The sequence below is a fragment of the Aaosphaeria arxii genome (assembly GCF_010015735.1).
Source record: "Aaosphaeria arxii CBS 175.79 unplaced genomic scaffold BU24scaffold_4, whole genome shotgun sequence".
NCBI lineage: Eukaryota > Fungi > Ascomycota > Dothideomycetes > Pleosporales > Aaosphaeria > Aaosphaeria arxii.
The window spans coordinates 1,197,669-1,209,886 of NW_022983477.1; the positions used below are offsets into that span (position 1 = coordinate 1,197,669).

At 49.5% G+C, this 12,218-nt stretch overlaps 5 protein-coding genes across 5 annotated transcripts; 3 read left to right on the plus strand and 2 right to left on the minus strand.

The window, feature by feature from the left end:
• Positions 1-2,245: 2,245 nt before the first annotated feature.
• On the plus strand, positions 2,246-4,084 carry BU24DRAFT_346597 (uncharacterized protein; the record flags this gene model as incomplete). The annotated part of the gene is made up of 3 exons (XM_033523492.1): positions 2,246-2,459; positions 2,513-2,916; positions 2,966-4,084. The coding sequence occupies 3 exons, from the start codon at positions 2,246-2,248 to the stop codon at positions 4,082-4,084; spliced, it is 1,737 nt and encodes a 578-aa protein (XP_033383971.1).
• A 914-nt stretch (positions 4,085-4,998) lies between these two features.
• BU24DRAFT_491852 (uncharacterized protein) lies at positions 4,999-6,603 on the plus strand (the record flags this gene model as incomplete). The annotated part of the gene is made up of 1 exon (XM_033533847.1): positions 4,999-6,603. One exon carries the CDS (start codon positions 4,999-5,001, stop codon positions 6,601-6,603), a length of 1,605 nt encoding a protein of 534 aa, XP_033383972.1.
• A 648-nt stretch (positions 6,604-7,251) lies between these two features.
• On the minus strand, positions 7,252-7,646 carry BU24DRAFT_421935 (uncharacterized protein; the record flags this gene model as incomplete). Its single annotated transcript, XM_033527849.1, has 1 exon — positions 7,252-7,646. The coding sequence occupies exon 1, from the start codon at positions 7,433-7,435 to the stop codon at positions 7,253-7,255; it is 183 nt and encodes a 60-aa protein (XP_033383973.1). The 5' UTR covers positions 7,436-7,646.
• Positions 7,647-9,204: 1,558 nt separating this feature from the next.
• Positions 9,205-10,122, plus strand: BU24DRAFT_491853 (uncharacterized protein; the record flags this gene model as incomplete). The annotated part of the gene is made up of 1 exon (XM_033533848.1): positions 9,205-10,122. The coding sequence occupies one exon, from the start codon at positions 9,205-9,207 to the stop codon at positions 10,120-10,122; it is 918 nt and encodes a 305-aa protein (XP_033383974.1).
• Positions 10,123-10,182: 60 nt separating this feature from the next.
• Positions 10,183-12,212, minus strand: BU24DRAFT_369517 (MFS general substrate transporter). The gene is made up of 2 exons (XM_033524399.1): positions 11,472-12,212; positions 10,183-11,418 (listed from the first exon to the last, which is right to left on the minus strand). Exons 1-2 carry the CDS (start codon positions 12,078-12,080, stop codon positions 10,270-10,272), a joined length of 1,758 nt encoding a protein of 585 aa, XP_033383975.1. The 5' UTR covers positions 12,081-12,212; the 3' UTR covers positions 10,183-10,269.
• Between the last annotated feature and the right edge of the window lie 6 nt (positions 12,213-12,218).

Consider the following 12,218-nt stretch of genomic DNA (forward strand, 5'->3'; position numbering starts at 1 on the left):
TCTGAACTATGAGCGCTTCGAAGAACACCAACCCCACTTCAATCCATTCTCCTGACGCGTGCATGATAACCAGACCCAGGAGCTTCTTGCTAAACAATGGCTCATTGCTTGGTGTATGCCAATATTCGTCGAAGATGCAGGGGGTTTGGGCTTTTCTCTTTGTTTGCTTGTTAGCGCAGGGTCCGCGGCATAGGCACGCGACACAGCGAACGCCTCTCGGTGACTACGCAAGCCACATCCAAAGTCCAGAGCACATCAACACTCCCCACACACCCCACGCCTTGCATTCTGTCACCTCGGTGTCGGGTTTACGCACGGAGAACACAGCGGTCTGAAAGTAAGATAAAAAAAAATGTCCCAGTAGGCAACCCCCGGTTCCCACCACAAACATGGACACTTAATGGACTGTGCCCTCACGATCTGGATCAAGTAGATCCAGTTTTCCCAGTTGATTGTAATGATTTCGCGAAAGGATTCAATCTTGCCGAACTAAGCATTCTTGTCATAATCAATATATTTATCCTTTGAAAGGCTGCTCTGCCCTCTGCCTTGGGTTCGGTAACACCGATAGAGAGTCAGACACTCGATAGGATACGACCTCGATTCCACTTAATAATGCTTTCTTAAGGGAGGGAAATCTGTCCGCCTGCTTCATTAGCATGAATAAGGCTTCGGCTCCATAGCCCATTAGCTTTGTCCGAAAGATGGGCGAGGTTTTTCTACGAGGCAAGTGGCTACGAATCCACATTTCAGAGGATTGGATGTTTCCGCTTGACTCACGATATTGAACCCTAGAAAACATCCCAATGATACCTTCTGACGGCGATCGGTCGTAGATTGATTGCGGCCGTGATGTCTTACTCCACGAGAAACAATCTGGCGTTTCCATCGATTGTTCTCGTTGATGCTGGTGAGAATATGTACAGCCGGCATCGGCAGACGTGCTTAGGATTCATCCATCCGGACAGTCTACACCAGAGGACTTACGAGCGAGTGTCGCGTGCTCAGGGAGGAAAACATAGACAAGGGTTGGGCGAAGAAACATCCCGTGCGAATCATCGGGATCTACCTAGTGTTGCGCCAACGGGCTGAAGCGTGAGCTAAATTAGTTACGAATCGCGCGGATCAGACGAGCAAATGGTCCCAAGTACGCCCCAACGATAGCCGACACACTCAACTCTGCCCTGTATCACCGGAACACATCCCAGGTCCAGGGCATCAATGGTGATCTAGGACTTAATCAGCGCCTCTTTTCTTTTTTGAACCTGGAACACCAGTGACGAGATATCCATCACACTAGGGTCTGCATGAGCGTCCGCATTTTGAGGCGCCATGGTCATTTAAATCAGGGGGTGTGGTGAATTGGCGAAGCTGCGTGGTTCTAATTCACGGCTGAGCTGCGGCGCTTGCTGAAGCCTACATCGATAAGATTATGAGGATGTAGCACACGACATATTGCCCCTTTGGAGTTTTTTTTTTCCTCACAAGATTGGATGCATATTAGCACCATTTGTGCCCTCTTTGCCTCTCAAGTTTTCTTCCCTTCAGTTCTCCATGCTGTTTGGTTTGCTCTTAGCCTGATACAACATTTCATTCATTACGTTCGCTCAACATGTTTGGGGGCAATTCACACTCGTTGTATCATCGGCAGCGTCGCTCTTTTCGTGCAATTTACTATCTCTTATTCATTCTCGCTGCCCTGGTTCTGTGGCACTCGCGAAGCTCCCAATTCTATGTGGATCAAGTAGTTGAAGAAGTCGGCGTACAACAATCACCTCATCATGCTACAGAAGAAGAGAAGCTTTCTCAGGAGCCTGTAGATATTTCACCAAACCCACATGAAGTCGGTCCGCACGGCCATCATATACACCGAAGGCCAAGCAATTTCCAAAAGGAACCGCTTCCTAGCCCTACGCCATCGCCTCCAAGGACAAGTCCACCCAGTCGCAACAACAATAACAACAGACCGGACGTGGACGATGAGGATGAATCAGAGGAACATGATTCGGACAATATTGGTGTTATTCAGGAATCTACGGGTGGAAATGTTGAGCATGCTGCGAAGCTGCTTCATCCCGATGACGACGATTCCTCGCCTGAAGCCTCAGAGCAACAGTCTACTGAGAAGCCTCAGGAGCATCACGGCGAAACAGAGGCACAGAGGAAGCAACCGGGCACCTCAGAAGATACATCAGAAACCCTTGTAAAGCAGGAGCTCCGAGGCCCTATCGAGACGCTGCACAAGATGTCACCTTGGGACGAGAATTATAAATTTCCCGCCTGGGAAGAGTGCGAAATGCTCAAAGAGAAAGCCGATGCTCTTCCAGATATGATTCACGTGCCTTTTGAGGAGTCAGTGAGAGATGTCATTCTTGAAGGTTGGGAGGATCAGTGGGTTTCCGAAGCCCGCTTCCAGGGGCCTAAGCTTGAGGAACCCAAGATTGACTTCGTCTATACTTGTAGGTTCAAGCGACTTTGAAATTTCCTAACATAAGCTAACCAGGCTAATCAGGGGTTAATGGCTCTCAATCGGAATTCGTTTCGACTATGAAACCATACGAGTTGAACTCAACTCTCAATGATCCAGAGGGTGTATGGATTGCTTCTCATAGTACCAACAGATACCGTGAATGGAATGAACTTCGCTACTCAATGCGCAGCGTTGAGAAGTACGCTGGGGATTTTACCAATCGCATCCAAATCTTGGTCAATGCGTTCGAGAATGAGCAAGAAGATGCGGAACAACCCCGCACGATGGGGAAGCAGAGGCCCCACTGGCTCCGAGACGACAATCCTCAGGTTCAGGTGCTTTCACAGGAGGAGTTCTTCGGACCAGATGAGCGCAAGTGTCTTCCGACCTTTGATTCCTTGACTATCGAAAATCAATTATACAACACCAAGTCTGAGACTGATAGGGTAAGTTGACTGGATCGATCAAATATGAGCCCTTGCTAACGCGGAACAGCTGTTTGCACTTTCGGACGATATGATTCTCGGCAAGCCACACTCTGCAGCTGATTTGTACTCACCACTTTTTGGACCCACTCTAGGTTTCAAGGAGAATGCATACAACACACTGCTTCCACCTACAGAGAAAGACGCCGAACGTTTCGGGGAAAAGCCTTTCTTGATCTACACATCTTGGTTGCTCAACCGTCGATTCGGTGCTCGCAAGCGGAAGGGACAAGTCCATTTTGGCCATTCTCTTTCTCGTAGTATCACCAAGGAGGCAATAACGAGCTTTCCTCGCCCCGCATTGAGGAGCGCACTCCAACGCTTTCGCGGCGAGACAGGCTTCCAGCTTTATTCCTGGTATGTCGTGTTCCATTACACCATGGAGAGACATAGAGAGGCACTCCTTTGGAGTTATATCATGCTTCGAAGCGATTTCAACGACGATGGTTACTTGGACTGGGAAGAACGAAATCGAATCCTAGAAGATCTTGCTGAAGGCATGGGCAATGAGTCACCAGAACTATTCCGACATCGAATCTTTTATCGTGTGGCCGAGCACCTTGACCATGCCGGCCTTCAACCACCGTTGGTCAATACCGAGACTCTATGGACATCTTTGGATGGACCAGCTATGATCAAAGATGTGGACTGCGATGCTTTTGATACAGAAGACTGCCTCGCGCCTGGATTCTCGATGCCTTCGACTGACGCCACCGCCCGTAGCCCTGTATTCTCATCGGCTGCCATCTTCGATAGGATCGCCCGTCAAACACCGCGATGCGGTGATTGTCTACTGAAGCTCATTCTGAACCGCAGAAAAGCAGGCTTGGAACCACTTCTCCCGGACAAAATCACGAAACCGGAACAGCGTGAAACTGTCGTAAAGGCAGTGATGAAGTATCAGTACACCATTGTTCAACCCGACGCAATGTTCTACATGGTGACTGATGCTGAGCAAGCGGAGCATGTTCTACTAAAACCATACCTTAAGCACAATAAGAAAGCAGGACAAATCTGCCTGAATGATGATGTGGTGACAACTGATGTTAAAGCGTTGGACAGACTTGGCGAAGTCATGAGCACGTTGTTTGAAGGGCTGCTCCCGGAGCCGTCGAGCTTCGAATTGTAATAATCAATCTTCAACATAGAATTATCTCCTACATAGACATATTTCCTCATATCAATAATGACGAATAAATCTTCACGATTAAAATAAAGGGGCGCTCATACCGCCTTTCTGTGGTTCTCCAACGCAGGTACCCGCTACTGGTGTCGCTGGCAACGCCATCGGACGCCTCGTGAGAATGCCATGGAATCAGAAAATAATACTCTTACTATCTCCCAATGTTAGCGCCAAGAATGAAGCTAGTTCGGCCGTGGTCTTGAAGAGATCGCGCAGATATGCACTGACTCCTGACGCCACTGGCCATTCGGTTGACGGTAAATACCGATCCCTCAGCCCAAGCTGCAATTTTCATTCCACGGCGTTTAGGCACATCTTAGCGTTAGGATTGTGGCTTTTCATCATACTATTGCAAGTATGAGGCAATGAAAAACTACCAAAATGGGTAATGTGGCATGCGACTCTCCACTCATAGTCTATCCACACAGCCAGCCATCACAGCCTCTTCGCTTGCTCGATACTGTTTCCGTCCCTTCCTCATTGCCGTACCGCACCAAAGAAGACGGTGTAATATCAAATGGTAATTTGACCCTGGTGATTACAGGCATGCTGGCAGGCATGAGATGCTAGAGATCCACCTAGCCAAATGACCGGTCTGAATGTGGGCAGCCTTGAGCAATCCAGACAAATGCTCAGGGGCATCATAATCGCGATCCAAGCGTCTAGGAAGTCTATATCATGAAGGCTTTCCTCTGCTTGTTGTTGTTCTTCACTCACTCACTCATTCCACCACAGTCATTCTTTTGTCTGAATCGCTCAGCTATCCCAGCGTTCGAGTGCTTGTCCTTCATTTAGTACCTACCGACCACAGTCCTTCTTTTTATTTTTAAATACTTAATATACCCTAATCATAATCCACAATGAAGTCCATCGCCATCCTTGCCGGCGCCGTTGCCGTTGCAGCTGCCGATTCCTACGGCCAGCCTAGCTACGAGACCCCTTCCAGCTCGGCAAAGCCAGCTTACACCACGATTAACCCTGGCTATGGACACGCCCCAGTCACTGTCACCAAGCAGTACCAGGCTGTCCCTACCTACGATGCGTCTGGGAAGAGCTCTGAGTATCTCTGGGTCTCCACTGTCATCAAGGGATGCAACGGTGAGCCAGTGACTATCACCAAGACCAACCAGAAGGTTGTGCTCTACTCGACCAAGTCCACGGCTACCCGCTACAGGACTGAGCCCGCTGCTGGATATGCTGCCCCCACCGGATACTTCCCCAAGAACAGCACTGCTACTCCCGTCGTGAAGCCTTACTTCGAGTTGTACGAGAAGGTCCACGAGGCCAAGTACAAGGATCTCGGACCAAAGGCTCTTCCCGGCTACAAGGGCAACAAGCTCTACAAGGGCAGCAAGGACAAGCAGAAAGTCACCGTCAAGGAGTTCGAGAACGGCAAGTGGAACAAGTATGTCCATACTTTCGACTACGGCGTGCCTAAGCCATCCGCAACTACCTTCGCGACCCCCGGCGTTTACACCATCCCGGCCTACGAGAAGACCATTACCAAGTACGAGACTGTCGCTGCTGAGACGACTTACACTGCTCAGTTCGGTGATTCGCTCACCTATGGTGGTTACACCATAACTGTCACCGAGACCGAGCCCACCACCATCACTACTAAGGTTCCCCAAAGCTACCAGACTGAGGGTACCAAGACCATCACCGTCTACAAGACTGAGGTCGTTACCTGCACTGGTGCTGGAGAGTACGAGGTTGAGAAGCCCACCACGACCAAGTTCGAGCAGCCTACCACCTTCGTCTACCCCACCACCACTGTCTACCCTCCTGGTTTCTACCACCACGATGCTGAGACCGTCACTGTCACCAAGTCTAACGAGCCCTATACTTGCAAGTTCCAGAGCACCGACAAGCCCAGCTACCCCATCTCCTCCACCACCAAGGGATACAACGGCTACCCAACTTCTTCTTATGTCCCTTACCCTGTCTCCTCTTCTACCAAGGAGTATGAGACCTACCCCTCTTCCTCCTCTGCCCAGGAGTATGAAACCTACCCTACTTCTTCTTCCACCAAGGAGTATGAGACTTACCCCACCTCTTCTTCTACCAAGGAATATGAGACCTATCCTACCTCCACTGCCAGCGAGTATGAGACCTACCCTACCTCCACTGCCAGCGAGTACGAGGTCTACCCCACTTCCACTGCCAGCGAGTATGAGGTTTACCCCACTTCCACCGCCAGTGAGTATGAGGTCTACCCTACTTCCACTGCCAGCGAGTATGAGGTCTACCCAACTTCTACTGCCACTGAATACGAGACCTACCCCTCCGAGACCCCATCGAAGACCTCTCCTCCCGTTGCCGATCCATCTTCTGATTACGAGGAGCCTCTCGAGAACTACGGCACCCCCAACGCCGGATACGTCAAGCGTGGCGGTCTCATCGAGCGCCGCAAGGCCGAGCCTCAGGCCAAGCAGGCTCTCAACAGGCGCGTCATCCTTGTCTAAACGATATCACGGCTTAGGATTACTGTTATGATGGCCCCTCATTATATACAGATGTCCTTCATCAGGCTCTTCTCTTTTCATTATGATTCATTGAATGCGGTAGGAAGCAGGTGCATCCACACGATGGGCGAGTTTGCGGGGTTGAAGGTGGCTTGGAGGAATCCTGGATACTAGTTGATGTAGACTTAACTTTCCATAATTGAAGTCGTCGTGTTTACTTTTCTCTCCCAACCCGCGTGACCATCCAGTATCTAACATTTTGACAAAAGCATCTAGAAAGTGCACCATTTTTTCAGCGGCATGGACCTCAGCGTGGCTCGAAAAGGGCAAGAGTCCACGCGATCAAGCTACATGGCCTACTAGGTCTAAACCACTCAAGCCTCAAAAGACATTATGATGGGATGGGGTACTCACTAACCCTACGATTCTCATTGCCTAAGCCACACAAAAAGGCCCGGATAATGGTCGCTCCGGTTTTCTTTGACTTGCCAGAACGTTGATAACCTACCCCTGCATAAGCTGAAAAGAAGTAACGATATTCTTGGCAATGGTAACAGCCACTGGTTTTGGTACCTGCATGAAGCCATCACAGTGACACATTTCATTAAACTTGGTGTCACTTGCTCAAACAAAATGAACACAAATTCTCCTAAATGCTGACAGTGTCTGTACGGAGTATTGTGCATTGATATCTCCTGAAGATCAATTGCTCGTCACAATGTTGATCTTTGACGTGAGATCTGAATGCAGCATTGGGGGAAATTGATGTCAAAACAAAAGCAAACACGCCCCCAAACAGGTTGTCGGATTGGGCATTGTCATTATTCTCCATCTCAACTGGGGACCCCTGCTTCGTTCCCGTGGGCAGCGCACTAAGAAGATGAATAGCTCGCTATCGGATAGAGAATCCGGACGAAAGAACACACAGCGAGTCATTAGCAATACCAAGAGAGTAGTGTTGTATTATACGATTCAGTGTTGCAGGTCGAGTGGAGGAATTCGTGCGCGATCTTTGTACCAAGAATTGGCTTTGGTGCGAAGCCTTGCAAACGTGTCGCTTGTTGTTGGTTATGTGAAGTTTGTCAGGACTGACGTTGATACCTGTATCCTCACAGTTGGTTGCAACCTGGACGCACTTCCGCCGCAGAAGCGGACCGCGAATTCAGAAAGTTGGGTTCCTTTAGTTTCCGCACATAGTTTCCTATGCACTGTGCATGGGATTTTGCCAGAATTATTCCCATTGTGCAATGCTGATGGCGCCCTAGTCCCTGATTCCTTGTATGCCGAAGATTTCGATTTCTTGGCTCAGCTGAAGTCGAAGATCAGATATTCAGCCACATCTATCTTTTTGAAGTGCTCGCGGCAACACGGCAAGCATCTTTCGCTTAGATTGAAGATCCGTTCGTGAGGTGGCACAGATGGCGTTCGTCGGAGCGTGGGGGCGTTTTAGGCGCAAAGCGACCCATGCTGTACGTCAAAAGGATAGTGCCCGTTTGGGAAAGGGGTCTCGACCTGGATTGTACCTTTTTGCTTACAGAGCCTAGATCGAGTCTTTCGATGGGGCTGTCTTGAGTCGTGAATTTGAAGTTCTAGAAAGTGGAAGTCGTAAGTAGTCGCGAATTTCACTAGGTGCAGTCTGTGCAAAGCGCGGTTGGAAGAGTCCGAGGCGCGACGCTCCAGCCTTGCCGTATTACTGCCTGTCACTCGTACGCCAGATCTGGTTTCTGTGTTCAGGGGTAAGAATCTCGATGTACAGAAAATCGCAGATCAAGCTGAATGTGTCTATCGATGATGATGTGCGATCTGCACCGTGGTTCTGCAATTGAGACACTCCTTGAAAAAGCAACCAAAATTGGAAACTTCAAAGCGGGCGTAATCTGAAAGTACTGGATACTGTGAGCCGGGATTTGCCGTCAGAGCGACACGGGATACGCCCCATCTGAGGCTGGGAAGAAGGGAAAGAAAGCCGAGTAAATGTCCCCATTAGCCACTAATGGGAGCGTCCAATGGAATCTCAGACGAAAGTGGTGATCTTTGAGGAGCTTCACTATCAGGCTGTTTGCGTATTGCGAAAGCGATGCTCGTTGCAAAAGAAGATTATAGCAACCATGAACCGCATCCTACAATGTCGTATCATTTGATGGTATTATTAGCGGAGCTATGAAACGGCACTTTGATTATTCATTCTTGCGAAAGATGTATGACTTTATGTTGATTTTACATTGGTTTACATTGATTTTACAACCTCCTCCACTCAATTTTTAACCGAACTTCTGAGCACTGGTTACAATGCAATGCACGCATTGGGTTGGACTCGATCCTCGAAAGCAACGAGTACGTTTTTACTTCCGAGCCTCTTAGCAATGATTACTGGATGTTATAAGTCTCCTCACACGCTCCCCAGTCAGCTTCCAAACATGGCCAAAGGGTGTTGATGTGGCTGTGCAATCAGGCAACACCACCACATAGGCCTCCATGCAATGAGCTGGGCTGAGCCATGGTGCTAGGCATCGACAAACATGTGAAATTTACAAAAAGACACCTTTTCAATAATTCAGACTCATAACCACCTGGAGGAAAATAACATAATTCGCAATCACGATGTCTAAAGACAAAATCTACACCGCCACACCACTCCGAACGTACGAACTGCGACCAACGCAAGTAAAAACCACAGGTTGGTTCTCGTCATCATTATCATCCGATGCAACGACACCATCAGACCGTATCTTCGGCGTCTTCGAGACGACTGAAGATGCCACAAGCGATGGGCTAAAAGAAGTTTCCAAGTACTTTGTAGACACCGCCGCCAACTCGACCTTCCCGATATGGCCGTCCAACAGCAATCAGGTCATCGCCATCTTCCCTCAGACAACCAATGTCGAAAATATCGTGGATAGGAAAGCCACATCTGTTCGAAGCATCTCGCAAACACACAGCTTGATCGGGCGACATATGTGCACAGTCAGCAGCGTCAGACCGCAGTCTGCCTTTCAGGCACAAGGCGAGTGGAAGAGCAAGGCAGACGACATGTCTCTTCAGGAATGGTGGGTCGGTAGCGGATTGGGTCACGGTCAGTGGTCTGATTCTACTCTTGAGAAGGCGTTGGGGTTTCCAGATCGCAGTGATGGGTTTTCCATTAAAGAGGACCGGGTGGAATGGCGCGCACAGGGCGATCAGTGGCAGACAAGGCTGTCACAAAAGTATCGTGACATTTCCTGGGGAGGCAAGGGGAGGGTGTCTGGTGGAGGGTTGATATTGACAGGGGCGGATATGGTGCTTGCAGTGTATAAGCCTAGATGTGCGAGATGGGAAAAGAAGGGAGACGCGGCTGATGATGGGCAGGAAAAGGGCGAGATTATTGGAGATGGAGTAAGTGTCGGTGTACTTGGTATTTGCCATGAGAAGGTGGACGACGAGATGACACAACATATCTTACTGAGCGCAGTTGCTATCGAAGAGCAGATTATGCGATCTAAGGGATTCGACCCTCTGAAGTATCATGGCATGTGGGATTGAGTTATAATTCTGACTAGAAAACTAAGAAGTGGTGCTTTGTAGATGAAATAGATACGATTTGGACGATGGTCATCATGATATTGATTCAATTTAATTATTCGTATCGATACGTATATACATTTGAAAGGAAATATTTGTACAGATAATTTACATGGAGCTCTGGCGTCCCTGGAAACTCTGGCCACGGACAACGCTTCCTCTCCTAGACCCTGGGACAGAAGCTCCGTTAGCAATGGAGTTGTGTCGAGAACCGTAGAGGCCCGGCAGTGCGCTGACTCTCCTTCCTCCGGTCTCCTCCCGAGCTCCAGCCAATTGCTGTGCGAATGGAGATCGCTTTCTGAGGACCGGCCCCTTCCAGTAGATGACATAAACAGCAGCGACCAGAATGGCAGCAATGCAGAACAGGATCGTCGAAGCGTAGGCAAGGTGGTTGGGGTTCGAGGAACTGGGGATGTTTTGGTAGAATGGGGTGGCGGGGAGAGTGAGGACACCAGCGAGGAAGTCGCGAGACCATCCGTTGCCTCCAGTTGCAGAAGCCGAGTAAGGTCCATAGGCACAGATCATGTAGTCAATCGTGGCCATATAGATGGCGTAGTTGGCAATACCAATGATAGCACTGAAGATCATTGATCCAATCCAGTGGATTGGCGGGCCGGTGCTTGTCCAGGCAAATCCAATCAGACCGATCGGCAAGCAAGGAGCAGTGTATAGAAGCCACCATAGACGAGATTCATACTGAGCGATTTCGTCATGAGGCCGTTCATGTCGAATTCGAATATTACGTTTGATGGCAGGGATGAAAGATGCCCAGGCAAGAAGATACCCAATGCCGATGGGAATGAAGGCCAGACCGATAGTAACGGCGTTGAAGTTCCATTGATCATACACGAGCGCGTATGATTGAAGGAACATGAAGATCAAAGCGTCAGAGAATCCGGAAAGTAGACTGAGAACCAAAACAATGGGTTCAGTAAGGAACATACGGAAGGGTCGGACCCAAGTGATGAGAATTTCGCGGGCAGAGAATCGTTCCTTGAAGGGAGTGAGCTCATTGGGACCCCAGATGTTGACAGGCTTCCCAATCTTCTCGCCCTCTTGGCGACGCTTCTTTGCGATCCTGTCCATCATAATGGTGGTACGTGTTTCGGGGACCATGAAAAAGTGCAAGATCTGTACAGCACCACCGAAGATAAGCTGGATCCAGATGTTCCATCTCCACGCAAGGTTGTACTCGACAAATCCACCCACAATTGGCCCAAGAACGGAGCCGCCGACGGAGGAGAAAACAATGAAAGCCTACCATGAACAAGTTAGCCAAGTTAGGAATATTTGGGTGCACTCTCACATACCACAGCGTACTGTTGCGTGTCGGCTTCCCACATGTCTGCAACCATGCCCAAGGTGACACTTCCACCAGCGGTAGAAAGACCTCCAAGTGCACGGCAGACAAGTATAGTGGCGAAATTGGGAGCGATGCCAACCGGAATTTGCCAGATATTTACAAAGAAGAGCGAGAGCTGTAAGATAGGCCATCTACCCAACTCCTCGGACCAGGGAGCCCAAAGCTCACAACCAAAGGCATATGTGATCAAGAAAATCGCAGCACCAAGTCGGGCTGCTTGCTTGCTGACGCCGAATTCCTCAGAGATTCCCCCAACGGCATTTGAATACAGTGAGGTATTGAAGTTCATAGAAACCTGAACGATGAAGACAACCGAAAGGATCATCCACTTCTTCCACGTCGGGAAGCTAAAACCCAATTCCTCGTAGCAGTCTTCTTCTGTGATCTCATATCGGTCGTAAGTGCCGTACTTCTGGTAAAAAGCGCGGTCGGCATCATCCCCCGGGCTATCGTAACTGTTTTCCTGGCGGTGAGTACCATTGTCTGAACTTTCGTACTTGTCCTCGTCGGCTGTGCTACCAGGCGGCGGGACGGTCGCAGGCGGGCGGTCTGCCATGGTGTAAAGCCGTGTGTCAAAGTAAGGCGTATGCCGATGGACAATGTTACGGCTAGTAATGCGGGTCTGAAGAGCAAGTCTTGACGCTCCCCAGGTCGATCACAAGGGGTTTTTGTAGGTCCTCCGTGTGGGGATTAT